The following is a 24,727-nucleotide window of genomic DNA, read 5'->3' on the forward strand; positions in this document are numbered from 1 at the left end:
TTTTACGCCGTTTTTAGCAATATTCCAGCAATATCACGGCGGGGGACACCAGAAATGGGCTTCACAAATTGTACCCATGTGGGGAATCGAACCCGGGCCTTCTGCGTGACGAGCCAACGCTTTAACCACTAGGCTACCCCACCGCCCAGCTGAGACATGTGTATGTTTGTTTTGGTTGATGACATTGTGTCTCAGTTGTGTAAAGTGGTGCTCATTATGTCAATCACTGGATTGTCAGGTACAGAATTGGTTATTATATACACTGGGTTTGAAAAGAATGGGAACACATAACAATGAGACAGATTATTGGGAAGGGAAAATAAAATGGTTCCAGAACTGCGAGATAAACTAACCAAGTCAGTTTGTAGTCACACATTGCCGGTAGCATGTCACTGTACCCTGATGGTAGGGTCCCTGCTCATGATATCGATCCCAGGATTGTCTGCTCGAGACTTGGTAATACATGGGCTATATATAGGCTATCATACAGCTTGAATATTACTGTGTGGCTTTTCAGTCAGAACAAACAATAGACCAAACGCCAGGATGGATGTTTCCTCAGGAAGTGGACTCATCATGAGTAATCATCTGCTTGATTGTGTGTCTGCTCCCTACATGACACAGACGGATATTCTGGGCTTTAGAGAATCATTTGTGACAAAACATATGTCAATGATACATCTGGCATTGAAACTGATTCAGATCCTTGAATTATGATGGTACAACAGATACAACGCATGTCGTGTTGAAATGGGTCATTTTTTGTCAATGACACAGATTCTTCAATTATGATTCGCCATTTAATACAGTAAAACTAAGCATTAAAGCCTTACTCTTTCTATTGGACATGTTAGTGATAATACAAATAACCTCTAAATAGGGGGTGGTGAGGTAGCCTAGTGGTTAAAGCATTTGCTTGTCACCCTGAAGATCCGGGTTTGATTCCCAACAATGTGTGAAGCCCATTTCTGGAGTCCCCTGCCATGTTATTGCTGAAATATTGTTAAAAGCTGTGTAAAACTAAACAAATGACTCATTCACTCACTCACTCACTCACTTTGTTATGATTATTATAGTGTGAATTATTAAACCTACTCAAATCTGGAGACATTTACTGACATCTGGTGCAGACTCAGGTTCTGGTCTACATCAGTCTTGAGGAGACACAAGCCCTCAGACCGGTGGGCTGGTAATGAGCTGTATCCCTAAATCTGAATAAGTCGACACAGGTTCCACTTGGGAATTGTTTATTTTATTCTCACATTAGACAACAGCATCCAATACATGAAGTATTGTGGGGCTTCACCTCCAGCACCTGTCAACATGTTGTTGTCGTTATCAGCGAGGTGTAAACCCGACTTGCCCTTCCCTGCATGTGTGTTCCCTATCACAAGCTCAGCTTCTGTCTCAAGGAGAATGTTCCACGGAAAACATGCATCGGTACAGATGAAAATACGTAGACTAAAGCTTAGTCTCTGAATACATATAATTTTGATTGTAACAAATAAGCCCATTTAAATTGAAAAGGAGCTCCAGGGAGACCAGAGATTCAGAACCTGGAGAAATCTAGACTTGCTTCATTTAAGGCTTTAGCATTGCAGGGAGGGCGAGGCATTAGGGAAAATAATATGGTTGAGGGACTGTGAGACAGACTAGGAGATTCGCAGCCTGAACATATATCAGTATGAAGCTAGAGCTCATGGATTATTGTAACACCTGGAAACAAGTTAGCATCTTTTTCTATATTCTGAGCTTCCATGTATCTTTTGGTAATGGGGGGATAGGTTGCCCTGCGCAGTCGTCTCAGGCGCCAACATTCGCTGTGCTGAGTTGTGTCAGCATGCTGAAGCTGGTGATCGATGGTTCGAATCCCCATCTGCTGCGATTGGGTTTTTAGTTTTTTTAGCACCATACCCGTTCTCATAGCTTTCACCTGAACAGATACCTGTGATATCACAGGAATACTGATGTAGCTCCCCTGTGATATCACAGGAATACTGATGTAGCTCCCTGTGCTATCACAGGAATATATCACTGTGATATCACAGGAATACTGATGCTCCCTGTGCTATCACAGGAATACTGCTAGCTCCCCTGTGATATCACAGGAATACTGATGTAGCTCTCCAGGAATACTGATGTAGGGATGGAAATAACTTTAAAATTGTTACTAGTGTACTAAAGTTACTAGTGTACTCCGGTACAGTGGCACATGTAAAATCACTTGCCCTGATAATTTTCCCACTATACGGGCTGTTTTCTTGTTGATTGTTTAAATAAACAACATAATTAACATTGGAAAGTAAACTGGACACCGGTACAGTGTGATATACATATTTGCTTGCCCGACAGAAAAAAAACACTGGACTCGGACGTCGGGCAATGGGTTATTTCCACCCCTGCTCTCACACTCACTCACTCGCTCACTCACTCACTCTTTGGGAAATAAGTACGTAAGGAAAAGTACAAGAACTTGGTGTTTTTGTCACAAGGATCTAGAAGCAGTTCAAAAGTACCAGGAGTTATGAGGATCTAGTTCTCACAGAAAGTGATGAATCACACAAAGACTCCGTTTTCAGTTAACGACATGATATAATTGATGTTCCTACAAATCACACATAGAAGGTTCAAATACATTATGTCACTGTTTTGCTGTGAGGATTTCGGATATGAAAAGATCTCCAGAAGCCCATGCAGGATCCGACTACAGTATGTGAAATTTACGCTGGTCCTGTGGTCCCTGACTAGTAAAAATTCATCAGGACCACTAAATGATAAGTTTGCAGTGGTACTGGTGGCCAGTGAATTTTGTATTGATAGTTAAGAAAATCTACGAATGTTATCTTGGATCAGTGAAGTACAGACAGGACTACTAATTATTGTCCACTCACTGGTCCTGTGGTCTTGTGGAATAGTTTGAAAGGTTTCTTTCTCTGCAACTAATTCAGAGCTCCCACAATGCAGAGAAAAGTCATTGAGTTTCAGCTTTTCTCTGAAATCCGGGAATTTTGATGTGTTTTCAAAAGTCAGGGAATACTCAGGGCAATTTATGGTCAGGGAAACTTTAAAAATCAGAATGTCTCTAATCAGGTATAATAGAATGATGGCTATGGGGGTTTACTTGCAGATTCTGGTCTAACCTACCCATGTGTAATAAATTAACCCAAAATGCATGTAATTATGATATGTGTGAAGGAAATATCTTTTAAGGATGGCTAAGACTGGCTGAAAGGGAGGAGACCAGTTTTTACACTTAAGGCCTAAAAAAATAATTGTTGTGGTTCCGATTACCATACCAACCCTTTAATTCTGGTGCCGACCCTATTTTTTAAAGCAGACTGAATAAAATAAGCTTTCAGATGCCATTGTTTTTTCCCGGCACCGACAGACATCGGTCATTCTAAAAAAAAAAGTCGACATGATGGCTGCAATCTTGATTGAATAAACAATTACACATTGATACATGTGTTATTAGTTTGTACTTTCCTTCTAGAAACAAATATGTTAAAAAAAAAAATTCCTACCTACCAACCCTAAATTTTAAAGAGGTGTAATCGGAACCACACTATTTTTTTCTATTTGGCCTAAATGGTCAGGGAAAAATCTATACTTATCAGGGAAAAGTCAAGGGAACCCTGTAATTACAATTGTTGAGTAACACTGTCTGACTAGCTGTGTGTCATCCTGCCCTGATGACATGGGTCGCTGAACTTACCATCAACCATTGATTGGCAAGACTTAATTATTTAAATTGTAACTCAATCCAACAGATAAGCCCATCCATCCATGAAGGAATCAACTTTTATCTTCATAATAAAAACCAACAGACCTGTAAATGTGATGAAGTTATGACGGGAAATCCTCCGATTTCATAGAGTTGTATCACTCCCGCTGGAAGACAGGTGTTGATGGACAGACAGTTTGGGTGTTCGAGCCTCAGTGACACCAAATGGGATAGAAAAACTTGAAATTAGTGCTTCCGGTTCGGGTTCAGTCTGCCCAATTGATGGAGATTTTATCCCTGATGTGATCCTGGGGGAGACTGGTGCACCGAGCCCATCTATAGAGACTGCTGCACACTGCCCATATATAGAGACTGGTGCGCAGTGCCCATCCTGGTGTAGTCTGTCTCACATCCCGAACCAGAGACTGGTACAGCCTAGTACTAAAGCTCTAAACGAAGCAAGTCTAGATTTCCCCAGGTCCTTATTCTAAGACTGGTGCACTGTTTCCATCTACAGAGAGACTGGTGCACCATGCCCATCTTGAGAGACTGGTGCACTGTTTCCATCTACAGAGAGACTGGTGCACCATGCCCATCTACATAGAGACTGGTGCACTGTTTCCATCTACAGAGAGACTGGTGCACCATGCCCATATTGAGAGACTGGTGCACCGTGCAAATCCAGAGAGACTGGCGCACCATGCGCATCTACAGACAGACTGGTGCATTGTGCCCATCCAGAGAGACTGGTGCATTGTGCCCATCTAGAGAGACTGGTGCACCGTGCCCATCCAGAGAGACTGGTGCACTGTGCCCATCAGGAGAGACTGGTGCATCTTGTGCCCATCCAGAGAGACTGGTGCACTGTGCCCATCTAGAGAGACTGGTGCACCGTGCCCATAAGGAGAGACTGGTGCACCATGCCCATCTATGGAGCTGGTGCACCCGTGCCCCATCTACAGAGACTGGAATAGGGTTTAGATGACTATGTATTAGGAGTAAGTGAGTGAGTGAAAGTTGCTTAGCACTGCATCAGCAATTTTGCAGCTATTCACGGCTATGTATCAGGAGGGATTTATCTATGATTCTTAAATGATGGATCTTAACGGACGAAATGGAAAGAATTTGTACAATCTTAAAACTATATTTTAGTAGTATTTTGATATTTTGTTCAATGCAAAAGTGTAAAACTGAACATGAAAGTCCCTTCTTATTTGGTTTTTGTTGTTAGTGAAATGTAGCCACTTCTGCATGGTTTTGTTAAATGTAGCCACTTCTGCATAGCATTACTCATTGCTATCACCCGTGAAGATTCAGGCTAGAATTGATTGTTGCTCATTACTATCAAATGAAGATCCGTGAAGATCCAGGCTAGAATTATCCATAGCATTACTCATTACTATCACCCGTGAAGATCCAGGCTAGAATTGATCTTCAGTAACCCATGCTTGTCGTAAGGGGCGACTGACGGGATCGGGTGGTCAGGCTCGCTGACTGGGTTGACACATTTCATCGTATCCCAATTGCCTAGATCGATGTTCATGCTGTTGATCACTGGATTGTCTGGTCCAGGCTCGATTATTTACAGACCGCCGCCATATAGCTGGAATATTGTCTAGTGTGGCGAAAAAGTAAACTCACTTACTCATTACAAACAAAATAGAACTTGACAAATATTCTAATTTGAACCTTCTACAGACAACTGCTTCAGACAAGGGCCAAATATCAGCTTCTAAGCAGGTCTTAATATACCTGGGATGGTGTTTGGAGTTGGTAGTAAAATCATCATTGATGGTTGGATCATCTCATTGGTTCACTGGGCACCAAATGGGTACCCAGTAGTATGCTGATGGTAATGTTGTTACAACCTTCTTTATGGATAGCTGTACTCTTCCAAGTCATACCAGCCTGCCCAATTTAATATTGATACCCAAGACATCCTTAGTAGGGATAAGATATATGGATGAACAACTTCTTTATCTACAGTGAGAAGCGACGTTTCTTACACCGTTATCATGCAGGTGATGAACAGTCCTTGTTTTATGATTTGAGACACCAATTATCCCAGAGATTCATGCGTAAATTTGTCTTTGTATATGGCAGATTATAACAATGAATTGATTATTTTTATAAACAGGTCTAACCTTCTTAAGGACAGTGGGGTAGCCTAGTGGTTAAAGCGTTAGTTCGTCATACTGAAGACCCGGGTTCGATTCCCCACATGGGTACAGTGTGTGAAGCCCATTTCTGGTGTCCCCCACTATGATATTGCTGGAATATTGCTAAAAGCAGCGTAAAACTAAACTCACTCACTCATTGGAACTGGATTTGAGCTGACAAAGGGTAGATATTGCATCAGCTTGAAATCATTGTGTAAAAATATTTATGTATGGTAAATACAAGTCTTTAAACAGTTCCTGATGTTTAGTCTAGCGTGTACAGGAGAATTGTTTAATTTAGCAGGTATTAAAGATAATAATGGCTTCCGTTCTTTGTCTCTGACAGTGATGAATATCAGCAGGCATCCAAGATTGAGCCGGGATAAGTCAGCTTTAGACCAAACAATTTCATCCACCTCACAGTGATGGATTATGGGACTAAGATGTAATTGTCTGTTGGAGATAAGAACTGGTGTGTATACACCCGCTGCTGGCTGAATCGGCATGGAGTGGACAGACTAATTAGCACAAGTTCTGTGAGACTGAGAGTGATGGATTACCGTATTGTCTCTATATAAGATGGATGGTGGTAGGGTAGTCTGTCTGTTTGACGCTAAGCTCTTTCTTCAGTGCTAAAGCTGTTAATGATTCAAGTCTTGATTTTCTTCCTTTTTGATTTAGTTGGAGTTAGGTCCATCAAAATTAGTCCAGCAGAAGGGTTTGAAAATGACCTGAATTTAAACTAAAGCTGGGCTCAGTTTCACAAAAAGCTTCGACTATATCGTAAGTCAGTGATACAGTATAGGAGGTACGGTATAGGAGGTACGAATGCTACAAGAATAATTACGAGTACTTAGGCTTACAAGAGCTTTGTGAACCGGAGCCCAGGGTGCTGTTGTACAAAGCGATCTTAGCGCTAAAGCGACTGTAACTCCTACACCTTAACATAGACTTAAGGTAGTCGTGTCCGTAACTCCCATACCTTAGCATAGACTTAAGGTAGTCTTAGAGCTAAGGTGACCGTAACTCCCATACCTTAACATAGACTTAAGGTAGTCTTAGAGCTAAGGTGACCGTAACTCCCATACCTTAACATAGACTTAAGGTAGTCTTAGCGCTAAGGTGACCGTAACTCCCATACCTTAACATAGACCTTATGTAGTCTTAACGCTAAGGTGACCGTAACTCCCATACTTTAACAAAGACTTAAGGTAGTCTTAGTGCTAAGGTTGTTTCGTACAACGGCACCCTGGTACTTAGGGAAAGGTTTCAAAGTAGACCCTGAGTCTAAGCAATAGCCAGGTCAGCTGATGATTTTACTCTAATGTGTTTGAGTGCCTTCAAGTTGACCGGACTTGGCATGTGTTAAGTTCGTTGGGTTCAAATAAGCACTGGGTGCCATTGTACAAAGCAAAGTGTGTGTTAGGGTATGGGAGTTACAATCACCTTAACGTTAAGATCGCTTTGTGCAACTGCACCCAAATCTCTAATATAGGCTGGGTCTAAGTAAAATGAAAAGCAAACAAAACAGGCATGACTAATGAACTGCCTGCTGTAGATCTGATAGTGAGTGAGTGGAGTTTAGTTTTACGCCTCACTCAGCAATATTCCAGCTATATGGCGGCGGTCTGTAAATAATCGAGTCAGGCCCAGACAATCCAGTGATCAACAGCATGAGCATCGATCTGTGCAATTGGGAACCGATGACGTGTCAGCTAAGCCAGCGAGCCTGACCACCTGATCCCGTTAGTCGCCTCTTACGACAAGCATGGGTTACTGCAGGTTCATTCTAACCCGGGCCTTCACGGGTAAGATCTGCTAGAGATGAAGTTCATATTCACTTGTAGAACTTCAAGCCATGCTGAGTTCTGTTCAGAATGAAGTCCTATGTTTCAACTGAAAGTTGTTGAGCAGAAGATCATCTGTTGAGGCCATGAACAGAACTGCCCTCACAGGACCATGACTGAAACATGTTCAGCTCACAAAAATTCAGACCAAGAACTTCTTAGTCTTAAAGCTGACTGAAAGTTTGACCTAACTAAACCTCCTATGCAGGTATCCACAGATCTCCACACAGGGAGGTATGCGACTGGACTCAAAGAACTGATTTCATGAGATTTAGTGCAGTTCCTTCATCAAAGGTGTTATCAGCCTGAGATAATCTGCTGGTGTTACACGGGAGTGTTACACTGGGAGCACACACTGAGCTGCCACAGTGCAACACCTTCCACCTGATGGAGGTTACCTGGTGTGTAGTCTACAGGTGAGATGTGGAGCTCCTGACACTCTGGGCCAGATTGTGAAGTCTTGTAGCACTTGTATAGTCTGGACATGATATATGGCCATTATACATGATATATTGGAAGTGTACGTGATACATAGTTAGTACACATGAAAACGTAGCTAACGCATTTTCTTTGGGAGTACTGAAACTATTCATTTTTAGGGTATATTTCGGAACAGATTGTTCACTTTTAAATATCTTCCCACCACCCAATTAAACCTGTGGTAGAGATCGAATGGATTCTGTCCCTTACCAGATGTTAGACCTCTGGGTTTTTTGTAGGAATTAGTCCCAAGAAGCTATACTGGTCGAGGGGCGGAAAGGTAGTCTAGCGGTTGATGTGTTCACTGGGCACACCAAAGATCCGTGTTTGATTCACACATGGGTGCATTGTGTGAAGCCCATTTCTGGTGTTCCCTGACATGATGTGGCTGGAATATTGCTAACGGACCGTTCATAATTTTTGGCTGGGGGTGGGGGTGGGTGCTATATATGATGATTTGGGAGGTGGGGGTTCCACCCATTTTGTTCTGGGGAGCTAGGGGGGTCAGCAGTTTGTACACACGCACTGTACTTTTGGGGGTCAGCAGCAATTTTGTGCATAAAAATATGTTTAAAATTATGTTTAGAAATTATGGGAAGGGAGGGGATTTTGTACATGACATGCAAGGGGTGGGGGTTTCACTTATTTTGTACATAAATTTGGGTGGGGTCATTCACATTGTACATGCTTCTCCATAAAAATCATCACACACACACACACACACACACACACACACACACACACACACACACACACACACACACACACACACACACACACACCAGCCATAAATTATGAACAGTCCCTAAAAGCATTGTAAAATATTACGTTCTCACTCACTATGCTGGAAGTGGCAAGTTAGTGAACCCAGATGGTCAGACTTGTGATTTGATGATACTGTGTCAGTGTGCCTTTCCGAAAATTGCTCAGTATATTACATCAGTCACTGGATTGTCTGACCCAGACATGATTATGAACCCTTTGCTCCCCTTCCCTTCATATAGTTGGAATATTGCTGAGTAATGTTTTGAAGATGGTAGGACAAATTAACTTTTTGTCGGTCTCATGAATTTCAGTACTTTAGATACTAAAATCCAGGATCAAACAAACCTCTATGAAACAACTGTCTACTTTTCTGACGTACCCGTGAAAGTCCGGGTTAGAATGAACCTTCAGTAACCCATGCTTGTTATCCCCCGCCGTGCGTTAAGCGCGAAGCGGGGGATATAGTATTAGGCTCCGTCCGTCCGTCTGTCCGTCCGTCCGTACGAATTAGAATATCTTAAGAACCGTTGACTAGATTCTTTTCATATTTGGTACCTAGGTTCATCACAGTATAAGAAAGGTCCCAGTCAGGTTTGGTGACCTTGACCTTCATTTCAAGGTCACAAGGGGACTTCAGCGTTTGACTCATATGCGAGATATCTTAAGAACCGTTCACTGGATTTTCTTCATATTCAACACCAAGCATTATCGAGGGAAGGCGCAGGGCCCAGTCGATTTTGGTGACATTCACTGAATTTTCAGGGTCACAGCAACACTTTGAAGATTTCAGTATGTTAACCTGCATGTTAAGATGGTCAGCGAGATATCTCAACAACCATTCACTGGACTTTCTTCATATTTGACACCAAGCTTCATCTAGGGAAAGTGCAAGGCCCAGTTGATTTTGGTGACCTTCACTGAATTTTCAAGGTCACTGCGACACTTTGAAGATTTCAGCATGTTAAATTGCATGTTAAGATAGTCAGCAAGATATTGCAAAAAAACATTCACTGGATTTTTTTCATTTTTGACACCAAGCTTCATCTAATGAAGGCGCAGGGCCCAGTCAATTTTGGTGACCTTCACTTAATTTTCAAGGTCACTGCGATACTTTGAAGATTTCAGCATGTTAACCTGAATTCACTGGATTTTCTTCATAGACTTTCAAGACTTCCCTTGAATGTTTTTCAATAAGCAATTTCTTTAGTACCATTTTTGCATATTTTATACACTATGACATTCATGTCAAGGTCAAAGTCAGTCTTGAAAATGTTTGTGTGTTTGAACAACTAAAGAGAAGATATCATCTTAAACTTTCATTACTTTTTAAGTTTGATAATTTGCGGTGGGGGATTATGTCACCTTAGTGACAATGCTTGTCGTAAGAGGCGACTAACGGGATCGGGTGGTCAGGCTCGCTGACTTGGTTGACACATGTCATCGGTTCCCAATTGCGCAGATCGATGCTCATGCTGTTGATCACTGGATTGTCTGGTCCAGACACAATTATTTACAGACCGCCGCCATATAGCTGGAATATTGCTGAGTGCGGCGTAAAACTAAAGTCACTCACTCACTCACTTTTCTGACGAATATGGGCATGTATTATTTCAACCCTTGGATTTGATTTGACCTGTGGAAAGGCTGATATTAGGCTTCAAATCTTCAGCGATTGTCAGTATTAATTCCCAGTTTGGATAATAATATCCCAAATGCTCCAAATTTATGAGAGAAAAATAACCTTAACAGAATTCCAAATATGGAAGAAAACAATTATTTATTTCCAGTTTGCCTGGAAAAAGCACTGGAATCATCGATAGTCCCTGTCAACCAGACCATCCTGAACATGCAACCCAAAATATAAATGTGCAAGGGTGTCAATTATGATAGAAAATGGATGGTCACTTATTTCAAACAGGCCATGATTTAGCAGAGGAGAGAATCATGTATGCAAGGTCCGTCCTTTAAGTTGATCAGGAAAGAGCAAGATAATGTGAATTTGGCTGCTGTGTCAGGTTGTGTCCTGGGAATGTGATTACTGAAACAACCACTGGATTGGAAATTTGCTTAGGATAGAAGAAAGACAGGCCTTTAAACAGATTACATGGTTGTATTTTAGTAATGAATATGTATGAGACAGTTTGGTTGCCTAGTTGTTAAAGTGTTGTTCTGTCGTGCTGAACACTGTTGTATTTTACAGTGTACGCAGGTCCCAAGTGTCCCAGGCTTGAACTCAGGCAATCAAAATAAGAACAAGGTGTTCAGTCACTTGACTTTGGGGTTGTTTCAAGCTAACTTATGGACTTTGCTCAAAAGAGTGAGTTTTAGTTTTACATTGCTTTTAGCAATATTCAAGCAATAGTTTTTTAGTTTAAACATATTTTATTCACAATGTGAAAAGGATTGGGGACAAGTTCTTTCAACTTATTAAACCCCTCTCCAAAGATATTTACAATAACTAATTACATCACAAGCAATTATTAGAAACAGAGACAGAGAAAGACTGAAAGATAACAGGGGGAAATGCTATAATACAAAAGGTGTATAGAGAGAAGACTACTGGAATCGTTTAGATTTGCATATATATTGATGTACATTTTTGAATATAATTTCATTTTTATGATTTGTCAGATCTGCAATGCCGTTTAAAATAACAGATAATGTAATCACAGAATTACTACCACATACATCTTGACTAGCTTTAAGCATGATCTTTATATGTTGGTTGTGTAAAGAACATTCTAAGAAATAGTGATGAGCATTTTCAAGCAATATCCAGGTGTGCACCAGAAATGGGCTTCACACCCCGGGTTCGATTCCCCACATGGGTACATGGGCCCATTTCTGGTGTCCCCCACTATATTGATAAAAACAGCTAGAATTAAAATCAAGCAGGTTGGGTATATTTACAGCCCTTTGGTATGTTTCGTAAGGAAGTAAATTAAGATCATGGGGAGTCCTATAGCTGTTAATTGTCGTGACCAACACCGGAACAAAAGCTGTATTCACTGGGCAGCTTGGTGTCCAGCGATAACACCCAACTACGGATACGCATGTCAGCTGATGAATGAAACAGGAAATAGTTACCCCAGTTGTTATGAAATACTTGGAGGACATATCTCAAATTCCCCTGGTCATACTGAGTATGTAATCATTTGTATGTAATATGTAATCCATATTTGCCATATTATAATCCCTGTACTCAAATCACTGACTGGGGCGATGGGGCCCTATCTTGATTCCCTTCATGTGTACAGTGTGTGAGTCCCATTTCTAGTGACCCTGGCGTGATGTTGCTGGAATATTTCTAAAAGTGGCATAAAACCATACTCACTCACTGACAGAAAGCAGAACACCTGATTGGGGACAATGAGCAAGTGACTATTACTGAAAATGTTTCAGTTATGAAGTTTGGACTAAGTTCAATTTTAATCTCAAAAGTTTAAGTATATTGTTATCGATGAAAATTTTCATATAGATAATCACTGATAATTCTTTTCATTGCCGATATTTCTGGTTCTCAATCTTTTCAGCCAGCGGTAATGGTTTATTGTTAATTACGTATGTATGGTAAATTCAACAAGCTAAACACGTGGCTCAACACATAAACATATGCAAATTAGGTGAGGTGAGGTGAAATTGGGTTTTACGTCGTGCTTGAGAATATTTCGCTCATATGACGACGTGCATGCGTGTGTATGTGTATGTGCGGCTGCTTGTACTAGCCCAGACTTAAGCTAGTTTTATAGTGCTAGCCCACTGAGATACCATGCCGCAGTGAAGCATGAATACCCCACTCAGACACATTATACTGATTCCGAGCCGACCAGTCCTTGTTGTACCCATTAATGCCGAGGGCCAGGCAGGGACCAATTAGTACCATATTTTAACGTCTTTTGGTTTGACGTGGTCGGGGATTGAACCCGCGACCTTCCTCTTTGGCGGACGCTCTAACCACTACACCACGGAGGCGGTCATATGCAAATTAGTCATTGAACAGCGTTTAAAGCAGAATTATTTTAGAGATTGTACTCTGATAGGTATACAAATACCTAATATAAGTCCAAAGGGAGTATAAATATATGCTGAATACACAAGCAGAAGTACCAGTTCCCAGTGTGAATAAGTGTGTGTGTACCTAAATTATTACAAACGTACAAAATTATGTTGACATTGTGTCAGGTAATACATAAAGATGTGATTTGTGCTGGTTGGTTGTGTGTTGCTGTACACGGACTGTGGATTGTTGTTCATGATGTCGGTCACTAGTTCACATGCCTTAAGCCAAAAAAAATATGTGTGTGTTTACGGTTTCCCTACCAACCCCATCACAAACTTCCCAACCCTAAACTTTTTTCTTTCTTTGTTTTTTTAAAAAAAGAAGGTGAAACATTTTGCTATTCCAACACTATGTACTCCCCAATTTTGGGGGTGACCATATGTGACCTGTGCTCACTTACTCTTGTTTTTCATAAATGTTGAATTTAGAATTTGTCGATGCTTCAGTTATTAAAATTTTAAACTGGTTTCCCCTCTTTTCTTTCAAAAGTGGTCCCTGATATTACATAAATATGTGATTTTATGAAAAATATGAGAGTGCATTTTAAAAAAAAAATGTAAGAAGGAAAAACAAAGATAAACCCTACCTACCAACCCTGTTTTGTAATTTCATGTTACCCTAAACACACATATATATTTTTGAGGGGGCCTTATGCTTGATGATGTACAGGTCACCAGAATCAATCTTCAGCACATCTAACTGTGCAATATAACGATGTTAACACTGCAGTGTTTTAATATAAGTTAGTAAATAAAGATCTGTCAAACTCCTTCGCCAGTATCCCATGCTTGTAAGAGGCGACTAACGGGATCTGATGGTCAAGCTTTCTGACTTGGTTGACACATGTCATCGTATCCCAGTTGTGTACATTGATGTTCATACTGTTGATCACTGGATTGTCTGGTCCAGATTTAATTATTTACAGACAGCTGCCATAAGGCTGATATATTGCTGAGTGTGGTGTTAAAAAACTGACAAACAGAAGTAAATAATATGTGAATCTGCTGTGACAATGACCTCTTAATATCCATGCTCAAGACCCACACAGCTCCACAGTTTGTGAGATCCACACAACTTGATGCTGCAGTCAGCGTGTATCCTTTGTTGACTTTGTTGGGGGGTCTCAGTCATTGTGCTCCCCTTTATCCATGAGCTTGCACCTTCTGCGCCTTGGGAAGGCCTTGACTTCATTGGGTTGGATTTTATGTCACTTGCAGCAATATTTCTGAAATATCACACAGGGGACACCAGAAATGGGCTTCATGCATACTACCCTTGAGGGTAATTCACCCTGTATCTTTGGTGTGAAGATAAAATTTTAACAATGGGGCTACCCGCTGATTCTCAATTTTGAAACAAATTGAACTGAATGAAATTTGATATTATATGGAAACATGTACATACATTTCTGTTTCCTTCAATTCAGGGCTAGATGTAAAGTGAGGTTCTTCAAAAGTTTTCACCTAGTCATCTAGCCTTGTCTTTAAAAAGACATGAATTTCGAAAGTTGTTAAAATGATTGTATAACTTTGATAATTAATAATTTTACAACAATTTCTCTGATAATGGAAGATGGTGTTTAGTATAGGATTTATTCATGACTGTTGTAGGACTTTAATCATTTTAATCATGTCTTGGGATCTACAATAGGAGCAGTTGTGACAAGAAAATAGTCAGAATGTCCTTATAGATATGTTTTACAGCAACTGGCCTCAAAGAGGGCACATACAGTGACTCAAGTGTGTAGGAAACATGTATGCGCACTTGTCTATGAAACATGGTGTTAGGCTGCTAATTTGATGATCCAGAGTTCCATCCTCATAATTTAGTAACTTGAATCTTGAATATTTAATAGGAAGCACATGTTAAGTTCCTTATAAGGTGAGACTGTCGTTAGGGAGTGCAACTCGGTTTGTGTCAGGCTTACACTCATGCAGACTGATGACCCATGTTTTGACTGCAAGGTCTGCAGGCTTAATAAGCAGCTCGGAATAAGTGACTTTTTTCATCTGCAGAGCTGTCTCCCATGGCATAGACACCAACGCAAAGTTGCCGCGACCTTGGTTTGGGTTTTGAAACTTCAGGAAACTGATTAAATCATGCAAAATGTATTACCCTTTATGGGAGAATATTAACTTTTGCAATTATTCACAGCTTTACTTTAGCGTCTGGAAAAAAAATCTAACAAAGCAGTTTCAAAATGATAACCTGCTATTGTCCCATTGTTGAAACTAATTATACCCCGAGCGACCCGGGTCTCTTGCACATTCAACACGTCCAACAAGGCTGTCAATAGGACAGTCGAAGAGACAAAGAAACACTCTCATGCAAACAAACAACTAATGGAAAAAAAATATTCTTAGGTCCATATTTTCCATGTCAAATTCAAGATGTAGATACATTTCTTTGTGTGGGAGCCAATTTTAAGCATATAATAGGACAGAGTAGAGAGAGGAGAAAATCAATAGTCACTCGCAGATGGGGGACTGGGTAAGACAGATTCTAGGCTAGTTCAGGTCACCGTTGCAGAAATGAGTAATCAGGCAGTAGGCTTCGAATGAGACGCATAATACATGCGAAATTCTGTGATTCTTGGGAGAGTTGCGTTCGGGATATATAACCATGTCGGAGGTGGAAGAGAGCGATCAAAAGGAACAAAGTACAATTTCTAATGGCAAGAAAGATGTATATAGTGCTCTGTATCAGGTATGTTGAGAGACAGAATTGTAATCCGTCTGGTTTTGGAAGCGTGGTTTCGGAGAGGTGTCAAATTTTTGTCATTGATTTGGCTTGAAAGGAAAGATTGGGTTACCCTCAGCTCCATGAAAGAAACGTTTGTTGTTTGTGTCGGCAGAAAATGTTTAACTGGTAGATTATGTTAAATGAGGTCGACATCTTTGTTTGGTGTCCTCGCGTTCAGTGACATGGTTTCTGGCGATGATGACATCACTCTTGATGTATGATTAAGGAATCAATTATTTATAACAACTTGCAATAATCATTGAGGTCTTTGTGAACCTGTTGCGTTTTTGGAGAGATCCATTCATTCCATCATTCAAATTTGCTCTAATTTTGTTTTATTCTATAATTTATTCTTGTTTGGAATGTGTTAAAGTGTCTGAAAACTTGATTGTTGAATGTTTGTTGAATGTTATGTTGTTTTAAGCGTTATACCATATATACTCCGCGAATTATTATATGATGAATGTATATTCATGAATTGATGAATGAAATGAAATATTTCAAATATGTTACATGATTGTTAACAATGCTACCAAAAATGTTTTAAAACATTATATTAACGACAATATTGTTAAACCCAACATAAAATAATTACCATTGCCTAATAATAAGAACATATTGGTTTCAGAAAGCTGAAAACAGCGGCAAAAAGGTAACAATGAGAAGCGACTTGCAGTTGTTTACCAACAGATGACTGGAAATGTTGACAAATAGAATGTGGAAAAACTGTTATTCTAAATGACACTTGGCAATAACTGAAGCATTATTCTTCAAAGTGTGGTTTGGGTAGTTAAAAGTGATAATTTGGGGTTTTTTTAAATTAAAGATCAAAATGCTTTCGAAATTGGGACCTCTTCTTGATTGTTTTATGAAGAAAATTGTAAATATTTGGATAAATGATGTCATTGATTTTGAAGTTGAATCTGTGATATTGTGATGAGTAAATTAATTTGATATCCACAAAGTTGTGATATTTCCAGTTACCTAGTCAGCATGGCTGGTGTGCTCAAGTTATGACACATACATATACTGGTGATGTTGTATAAAGATTTAACAAGTCCTGTAGGCCAAATGTATGTTTAACTGTTGATGTGGATTTTGCTGAACCGAAATAATATTCCTGGTTTCAGAACCCATGCATGAACATGAACCTTGTATAATATGTAGTGTTTATTATTATGTTGTAGAATATATACCATTTTAAGTGGGACATAAATAGTGGAACAAGGTTTCTCATACAACATCATCGACAACTACCTTGTCTTTGTTGTCAGTATACTCTCCAGCATTTATCACCAACATGTATGTCACAGTTTATATCAACACACTATGTTCACTGTTAACATCACCATCACGTACATTGCTGTTATTGTTAACAGGTTCAATGTCAACTTGACTGTCATCAACGAATATGCTGTTAGTTATGTGTTCACTATCAACATCAACACTATCGCCTACACTACCGTTATTGTCAACATGTTCAGTGTTGACATCATCACTGTTATCCCTGTTGTTAACAAGTTCACTGTTAACATCCCCTAGCCTACAACACTGTTATTGTTAACAAGTTCACTGTTAACATCCCCTAGCCTACAACACTGTTATTGTTAACAAGTTCACTGTTAACATCCCCTAGCCTACAACACTGTTATTGTTAACAAGTTCACTGTTAACATCCCCTAGCCTACAACACTGTTATTGTTAACAAGTTCACTGTTAACATCCCCTAGCCTACAACACTCTTATTGTTAACAAGTTCACTGTTAACAATACAATATTCTTATTGTAAACAAGTTTGTTAACATTCCTACAATATTAACGTTAACATCCCTACCTACAACACTGTTATTGTTAACAAGTTCACTGTTAACATCCCCCCCTACAATACTGTTATTGTTAACAAGTTTGCTGTTAACATCCCTACAATACTGTTATTGTAAACCTGTTAACATCCCTACAACACTGTTATTGTTAACAAGTTTGCTGTTAACATCCCTACAACACTGTTATTGTTAACAAGTTCACTGTTAACATCCCCTACAATATTCTTATTGTAAACAAGTTCACTGTTAACATCCCCTACAATATTCTTATTGTTAACAAGTTCGCTGTTAACATCCCTACAACACTGTTATTGTTAACAAAGTTCATTATTAAAACAAGTTTGCTGTAACATCCCTACAATACTGTTATTTGTTAACAAGTTCACTGTTAACATCCCCTACAACCCTGTTATTGTTAACAAGTTTGCTGTTAACATCCCTACAACACTGTTATTGTTAACAAGTTAACAACACTGTTATTGTTAACAAGTTCGCTGTTAACATCCCTACAACACTGTTATTGTTAACAAGTTCGCTGTTAACATCCCCTACAATACTGTTATTGTTAACAAGTTCGCTGTTAACATCCCTACAATACTGTTATTGTTAACAAGTTCGCTGTTAACATCCCCTACAATACTGTTATTGTTAACAAGTTAGCTGTTAACATCCCTACAATACTGTTATTGTTAACAAGTTTTCCCCTACAACACTGCTGTTAACATAACATCCCCTACAATACTGTTATTGTTAACAAGTTTGCTGTTAACATCCCCTACAATACTGTTATTGTTAACAAGTTTGCTGTTAACATCCCTACAATACTGTTATTGTTAACAAGTTCGCTGTTAACATCCCTACAATACTGTTATTGTTAACAAGTTCGCTGTTAACATCCCTACAACACTGTTATTGTTAACAAGTTCACTGTTAACATCCCTACAACACTGTTATTGTTAACAAGTTTGCTGTTAACATCCACTGTTATTGTTAACAAGTTTGCTGTTAACATCCCCTACAACACTGTTATTGTTAACAAGTTTGCTGTTAACATACAACACTGTTATTGTTAGCAAGTTCACTGTTAACATCCTCTACTTGTTATTGTTAACAGTTCATTGTTAACATGTTCGCTGTTAATGATTTGTTGTTTAACGCAGCACTCAGCAATATTCTAGCTGTATGGTGGGCACCGTTAATGATGTCAGTTCTGGATGGTGTAGTCCAAGCTTGGTTATCTATAGCTGGAATATTGCTGAGTTAGTCAATAAACAACAAACACAAACACAGAATCTAACACAAAGGTCAGATGCACCACATGAGTAGAAGGAGGAGTTTTATTGACGCACATTGACAACAAAGGTCACAAATACAAGATGATATGCATTACCAGTACGTCTACAGGAAAACATCACATTGTGTTTTCAGGTTCATCATGCATGTCCAGCTCCTGAATTCAGCTCATTATGCAATACTCTCCGTCTTCATTTGATAACAGTGCCTTTGTTTGATAACAGTGCCTTTGATAAATTACTCTGCATGGACTAACTGCAAATTAAATGCCAGATTAACATGCATCCAACCTTGAATATCTGGTATTGACAATGTATGTGTGTTGCCACCTGTGATGCTTTCTTTAGATTGGTTAAGGCTACCTCTTAGGTGTGGCCTGACCATGTGTCTCACTCTCAGGTGTGGTCCGACCATGTGTCTCACACTCAGGTGTGGCCTGACCATGTGTCTCACTCTCAGGTGTGGTCTGACCATGTGTCTCACTCTCAGGTGTGGTCTGACGATGTGTCTCACTCTCAGGTGTGGTCTGACCATGTGTCTCCTCTCAGGTGTGGCCTGACCATATGTCTCACTCTCAGGTGTGGCCTGACCATGTGTCTCACTCTCAGGTGTGACCTGACCATGTGTCTCACTCTCAGGTGTGGTCCTGACCATGTGTCTCACTCTCAGGTGTGGTCCGACCATATGTCTCACTCTCAGGTGTGGCCCAACCATATGTCTCACACTCAGGTGTGGCCTGACCATGTGTCTCACTCAGGTGTGGTCTGACCATATGTCTCACTCTCAGGTGTGGCCCAACCATATGTCTCACACTCAGGTGTGGCCTGACCATATGTCTCTCTCTCAGGTGTGGCCTGACCATATGTCTCACTCTCAGGTGTGACCTGACCATGTGTCTCACTCTCAGGTGTGGTCTGACCATGTGTCTCACTCTCAGGTGTCTCAGGTGTGGGCCTGACCTGACTCCAGGTGTGGCCTGACCATGTGTCTCTGACATGTCTCACTCTCAGGTGTGGCCTGACCATGTGTCTCCAGGTGTGGCCTGACCATGTGTCTCACTCTCAGGTGTGGCCTGACCATGTCTCAGGTGTGACCTGACCATGTGTCTCACTCTCAGGTGTGGCCTGACCATGTGTCTCACTCTCAGGTGTGGCCTGACCTGTCTCTCACTCTCCTCAGGTGTGGCCTGACCATGTGTCTCACTCTCAGGTGTGGTCTGACCATGTGTCTCACTCTCAGGTGTGGCCTGACCATGTGTCTCACACTCAGGTGTGGCCTGACCATGTGTCTCACACTCAGGTGTGGCCTGACCATGTGTCTCACTCTCAGGTGTGGCCTGACCATGTGTCTCACACTCAGGTGTGGCCTGACCATGTGTCTCACTCTCAGGTGTGGCCTGACCATGTGTCTCACTCTCAGGTGTGGCCTGACCATGTGTCTCACTCTCAGGTGTGGCCTGACCATGTGTCTCACACTCAGGTGTGACCTGACCATGTGTCTCACTCTCAGGTGTGGCCTGACCATGTGTCTCACACTCAGGTGTGGCCTGACCATGTGTCTCACACTCAGGTGTGGCCTGACCATGTGTCTCACTCTCAGGTGTGGCCTGACCATGTGTCTCACTCTCAGGTGTGGCCTGACCATGTGTCTCACTCTCAGGTGTAGCCTGACCATGTGTCTCACTCTCAGGTGTGGCCTGACCATGTGTCTCACTCTCAGGTGTAGCCTGACCATATGTCTCACTCTCAGGTGTAGCATGATCATGTAGCTCATGCTCAGGTGTGTTTTTACTGTGTGTCCCATGCTCAGGTGAAGCCTAACAATTTGTCTCACGCTCAGGTGTGGCCTGATGATTTGTCTCACACTCGGCTGATTTGAACAGCTGTTTAACCTATCACGCACTGCCTTATCACATCCTGATCACATTATATATGTCATCATAATGTAACAAAAATATTGGTTGTGACTATGACAAGACAGTCATCCTGCTGGATGCTCACACTATCGACCACTAGCTGACACTTCAACTCCAAGGCCTCTCCAATCAGTAAACTCACTGTTCAGTCTCCTGTATCTGACTGGAAGGAGTGTGTCAGCTGACACCAAATCATCGTGTTTGTTTAGAGGTCCAGAGTTGGATGTCGGCTTGGCCACAGGTCAAAACAAACAGCAGGACGACGCCAACAGGTGGGAAGTAGCCTGTGATGTGCTCATCAGTTATTGGGGAATTATTCCGACTTATGTAAGAGGTTTTTCACTGATGTCTCTAGAAGGAGGACTTTTATCATGGATCATCCCTTTGACGGTATTTTACCTGTCAGGGTCAGTGGTAGGGGAAATAGGTTTTTGTATTTTGCTCAAGTTTACAAGGTCAAATTCAACAATTTAGCTTCCCTCCTTAAAGTACCAATGTAGATCCAAGTTAGAATTGGTCTTCCGAAACCAATGCTAAGTATGTTGCAAGAGGTGACACATGGGATCGAATGGTCATGCTCCCTGGCCTGATGCTTGTCATCGTATCCCAATTACATAGATGCTCATGATGTTAATCACTGGATTGTCTGGTCCAGTCTCAACAAGTTACACAGCTGGAATATTGCTGAGCACTGCATTAAAGTGGAAACAAACAGATGCTTATTTTCTGAAAATATGTATTTTTGTTTGAACAAACAAATTTACATACATTTTACATGAAATGCAGACTGGCTCTATTTAGGGCTACAACATAACAGTAAGGTCTGAGTGGTATGGAAAATAACATAGTTCAGGGACTGTGAGACAGACAAGTTTACCTTCCTGTATCCCATAATTCAATGATTATTTCATTGTGGCCTTGAAGGGAGTCTTTCATCCCCTGCACTCTATGCCCGTCGACCCCTGGGTTATTCTTATTGTCCACAATCACAGAGGCAAACCATCGCTTCCCCACCCCGCTGTGACAACAAACTACCGATTTCTACAACAAAGTATATTTAAGGGTCGTCAGTAAACATAAACGTCAGGTTACTGTCAACAAATTGAAAGACTCTCTTTTTGATTTGGTTATCCTGGATTATTGCAAAGAAGCTTGATATTCCTTTGGGTAGGTTATGATGGCTGATTAAACTTTCTGCACAGGGAAGCATCTTGACTATAATAACCTCTTGTCAAAACATTTTGACTGTAATCTTTGTTATTTTGAATGAACAAAACTGTCATTATATGACTAGATAGAAGAATGGTATGAAAACCAAAAATACCAACTTTATGGATTGCATTATGGTATACCAAACTGAAGGCAAAATACCAGGGTATACCATTTCACCTTTAGAACCTTCCCATTGAAAATCAAGGATATGGCTGTATCTTCTCTGTATCCTATTTTTAGGTGAAAGAGTCATTGTGTAAATCAAAAACTTTAAAATTGACTGCAGTAATGTTTGCATAAATGAACATAGGATGTAGCATCTGGCTTGATGACTGTGTAAATCTGAGAAGAGGATACTGTTCGGAGTTTTGGGATTATTTATTTTGAGTTTTTCCTCTTAGAAATAACTGTAATATAAAAAACAAATTAAGCCTTGGAACAAAAACAGTGTCATCGTTTAGCATCATAAGCCCTGATAACTTGGGCAATCTGTGGTCAGCTTGATTTCTAAGAGGCTTCCATATGGGCACCATAGACACAGTAATAATCACTTTTGGAATCATTAACGATTTATTTAGTTTTGCATCCTTATAAAGACATTACATTTTTATGTCTACGCCCATTATATATCAATGCGGAGCCAAAATCATTACCATCAGATTCGACTTGGAAAAATAATTGCTTCTCTAGTGCCTAGGGACAAATTCTATCCACAAACATCAAAAGGTTTGTTTCTTTCTTGCAACTGAAGAGACAACATTTTCTTTTGATTATTGTCTTCCTTCTTCAAATGTTTCCCTAAAGACTTCAAAACATGATTATTTCCTCTGCTATGAGAACCCCAAGGTTATTGCTGCACGAACATGTTGGACAATAAGGGCAGATATATTCATGATGTTTTCCGCTACTTTGAACTGAAATGAAAATATTTTAAAGATAACAGTTGTGTGTTTATCTTATAAAATAAAGATTAGCACACAGATTCATTATTTGTGGAAACTTCATTAATCTAGACTTGACAAAAATGATAGGCTTGCATGGGTGTTATTGGATGCATATACTGAAGGAAACAAATAAGGGAACACCTGAAAGTGCAAGTGTTCCTCTTCTAGGTTTTGCAAGCTTTGTATTGCACTGTGGAAATATACTCATGGAAACAAATAAGGGAATACATGAAAGCTCAAGTGTTCCTTTATTCTTTTCCAGAATTTCACCCACAGGGCAATACAAAGCTTGTGAAGAAACCTGGAAAAGGATAAATAACAAAGCTTTCTGGTGTTCCCTTATTTGTTTCCATGAGTATATGTACAGAAACACTGCAGTGAAGTGTTCCCTTATTTGTTTCCTTCAGTATATGTTTCACAATCTGAAGCCTACAGCTACTTAAACATAACGACTTGTACGTAAACGTAAGATGTGTATGGAAAGTTGTGTTAATCATACTCTTGTCAATATTATTTTTGCATCTGTCTAAGACTAAGATTCAGATGCACTTTAGATTCAAATTGCCTTAACAGAAATATTCTTGAAAAACCTTGTTACACTTCCCTCAGCAACTTGACTTGTTGGTATGAGAACCTCTGATGCTGGTGATAATATTTAATGCATTTCTTATCACCATGCTCTGCTTCAGAGGGTGTGTTTAGTTGGATGAGGTTTTGGGGGGCCTTAGTTCAGAATACAACTGGCAAGTTGTTTGTTGTGTAAGATAAGTGCAAACATGGGTCACGATTTGATAATTGATTGTACAATGTTATTAATGAAGCAGTTGTGCTATTATCAACAACGGGGAGGCTACACCAGTTGTCTCAGCTAGATACAGTTTCCTTCACAGGGTTGCTGTGATCCTATTATCCTGGGTTCAAATCCCAGATTCACCCTGATAATGAACCATGGTTTGTCAGAACCGTACTTGTGATTGTCAGTTTCACGGAAGTGGTAAGCGTTAGACTGGTTACGATTCACACATTCAGTAGGACTACCTCCGTGGTGTAGTGGTTACAGAACTCGCCCGGAGAGCGGAAGGTCTCGGGTGAGATCCCCGACCGCGTCATACCAAAGGACGTTAAAATATGGTTGGTCCCTGCCTGGCGCTCGGCATTAATGGGTACAACAAGGACTGGTCGGCTCGGAGCCAGTATAATGTGTCTGATTGGGGTATTCATACTTAACTGCGGCATGATATCTCAGTGAGCTAGCACTATAAAACCAGCTTAAGTCTGGTCTCACCTCACCACTACCGAATTTTGGGATTGCATTACTGTATACCGAACTGAAGGCAAAATACTGCAGTTCTACTAATGCCGTAGTATACCGTTTCACTCCTCGTGGGATGCCACGATGTTACGGTCATTTAAGTGTGAGTGCTTTTGTCTTTTTATATTGTTTTAACAGTGGTCAAATAGAATAGATTGTTATTTTGTTTCCTAATTATGATACTTTGCCCTGGTCTGTTGAATCTGTTCCATATCACCTCCAGGCAAGAACACATCAGCTTATTTCAAAAACAAAAGATTAAATGTTATATCAGAAACATTGAGGAACCCTTGACACATCATGATTTGATATCATAGATGAGCCCATGACAATCCAGGTCGGAATTGGTTCTCCAACAATCTGTGTGCATCGTAAGCTGCAACTGATGAAATGAGGAGGTGGTCATACATGTTGATGTGGTTGAATACTTGCTGATGTGGTTGAATACTTG

At 40.4% G+C, this 24,727-nt stretch overlaps 1 protein-coding gene across 9 annotated transcripts in view; it reads left to right on the plus strand.

Annotated features, from left to right (window-relative positions):
- LOC124291509 (septin-2B-like) overlaps window positions 1-24,727 on the plus strand; it is a 148,500-nt gene that overhangs the window by 46,295 nt on the left and 77,478 nt on the right. For 3 of the 9 annotated variants that reach the window (XM_046728503.1, XM_046728498.1, XM_046728497.1), the window contains one exon: window positions 16,406-16,429. The exons of 4 other annotated variants lie outside the window; for them this stretch is intronic. In XM_046728503.1, the coding sequence (XP_046584459.1) occupies window positions 16,406-16,429 (24 nt within the window). Of the gene's footprint in view, window positions 1-15,593; window positions 15,742-16,405; window positions 16,430-24,727 lie in introns of those variants that run through there. 2 more of the 9 variants (XM_046728500.1, XM_046728496.1) reach the window with 2 other exon arrangements.

This window comes from Haliotis rubra, unplaced genomic scaffold (assembly GCF_003918875.1).
Source record: "Haliotis rubra isolate DU_JTF1 unplaced genomic scaffold, ASM391887v1 Scf493, whole genome shotgun sequence".
Lineage (NCBI taxonomy): Eukaryota > Metazoa > Mollusca > Gastropoda > Lepetellida > Haliotidae > Haliotis > Haliotis rubra.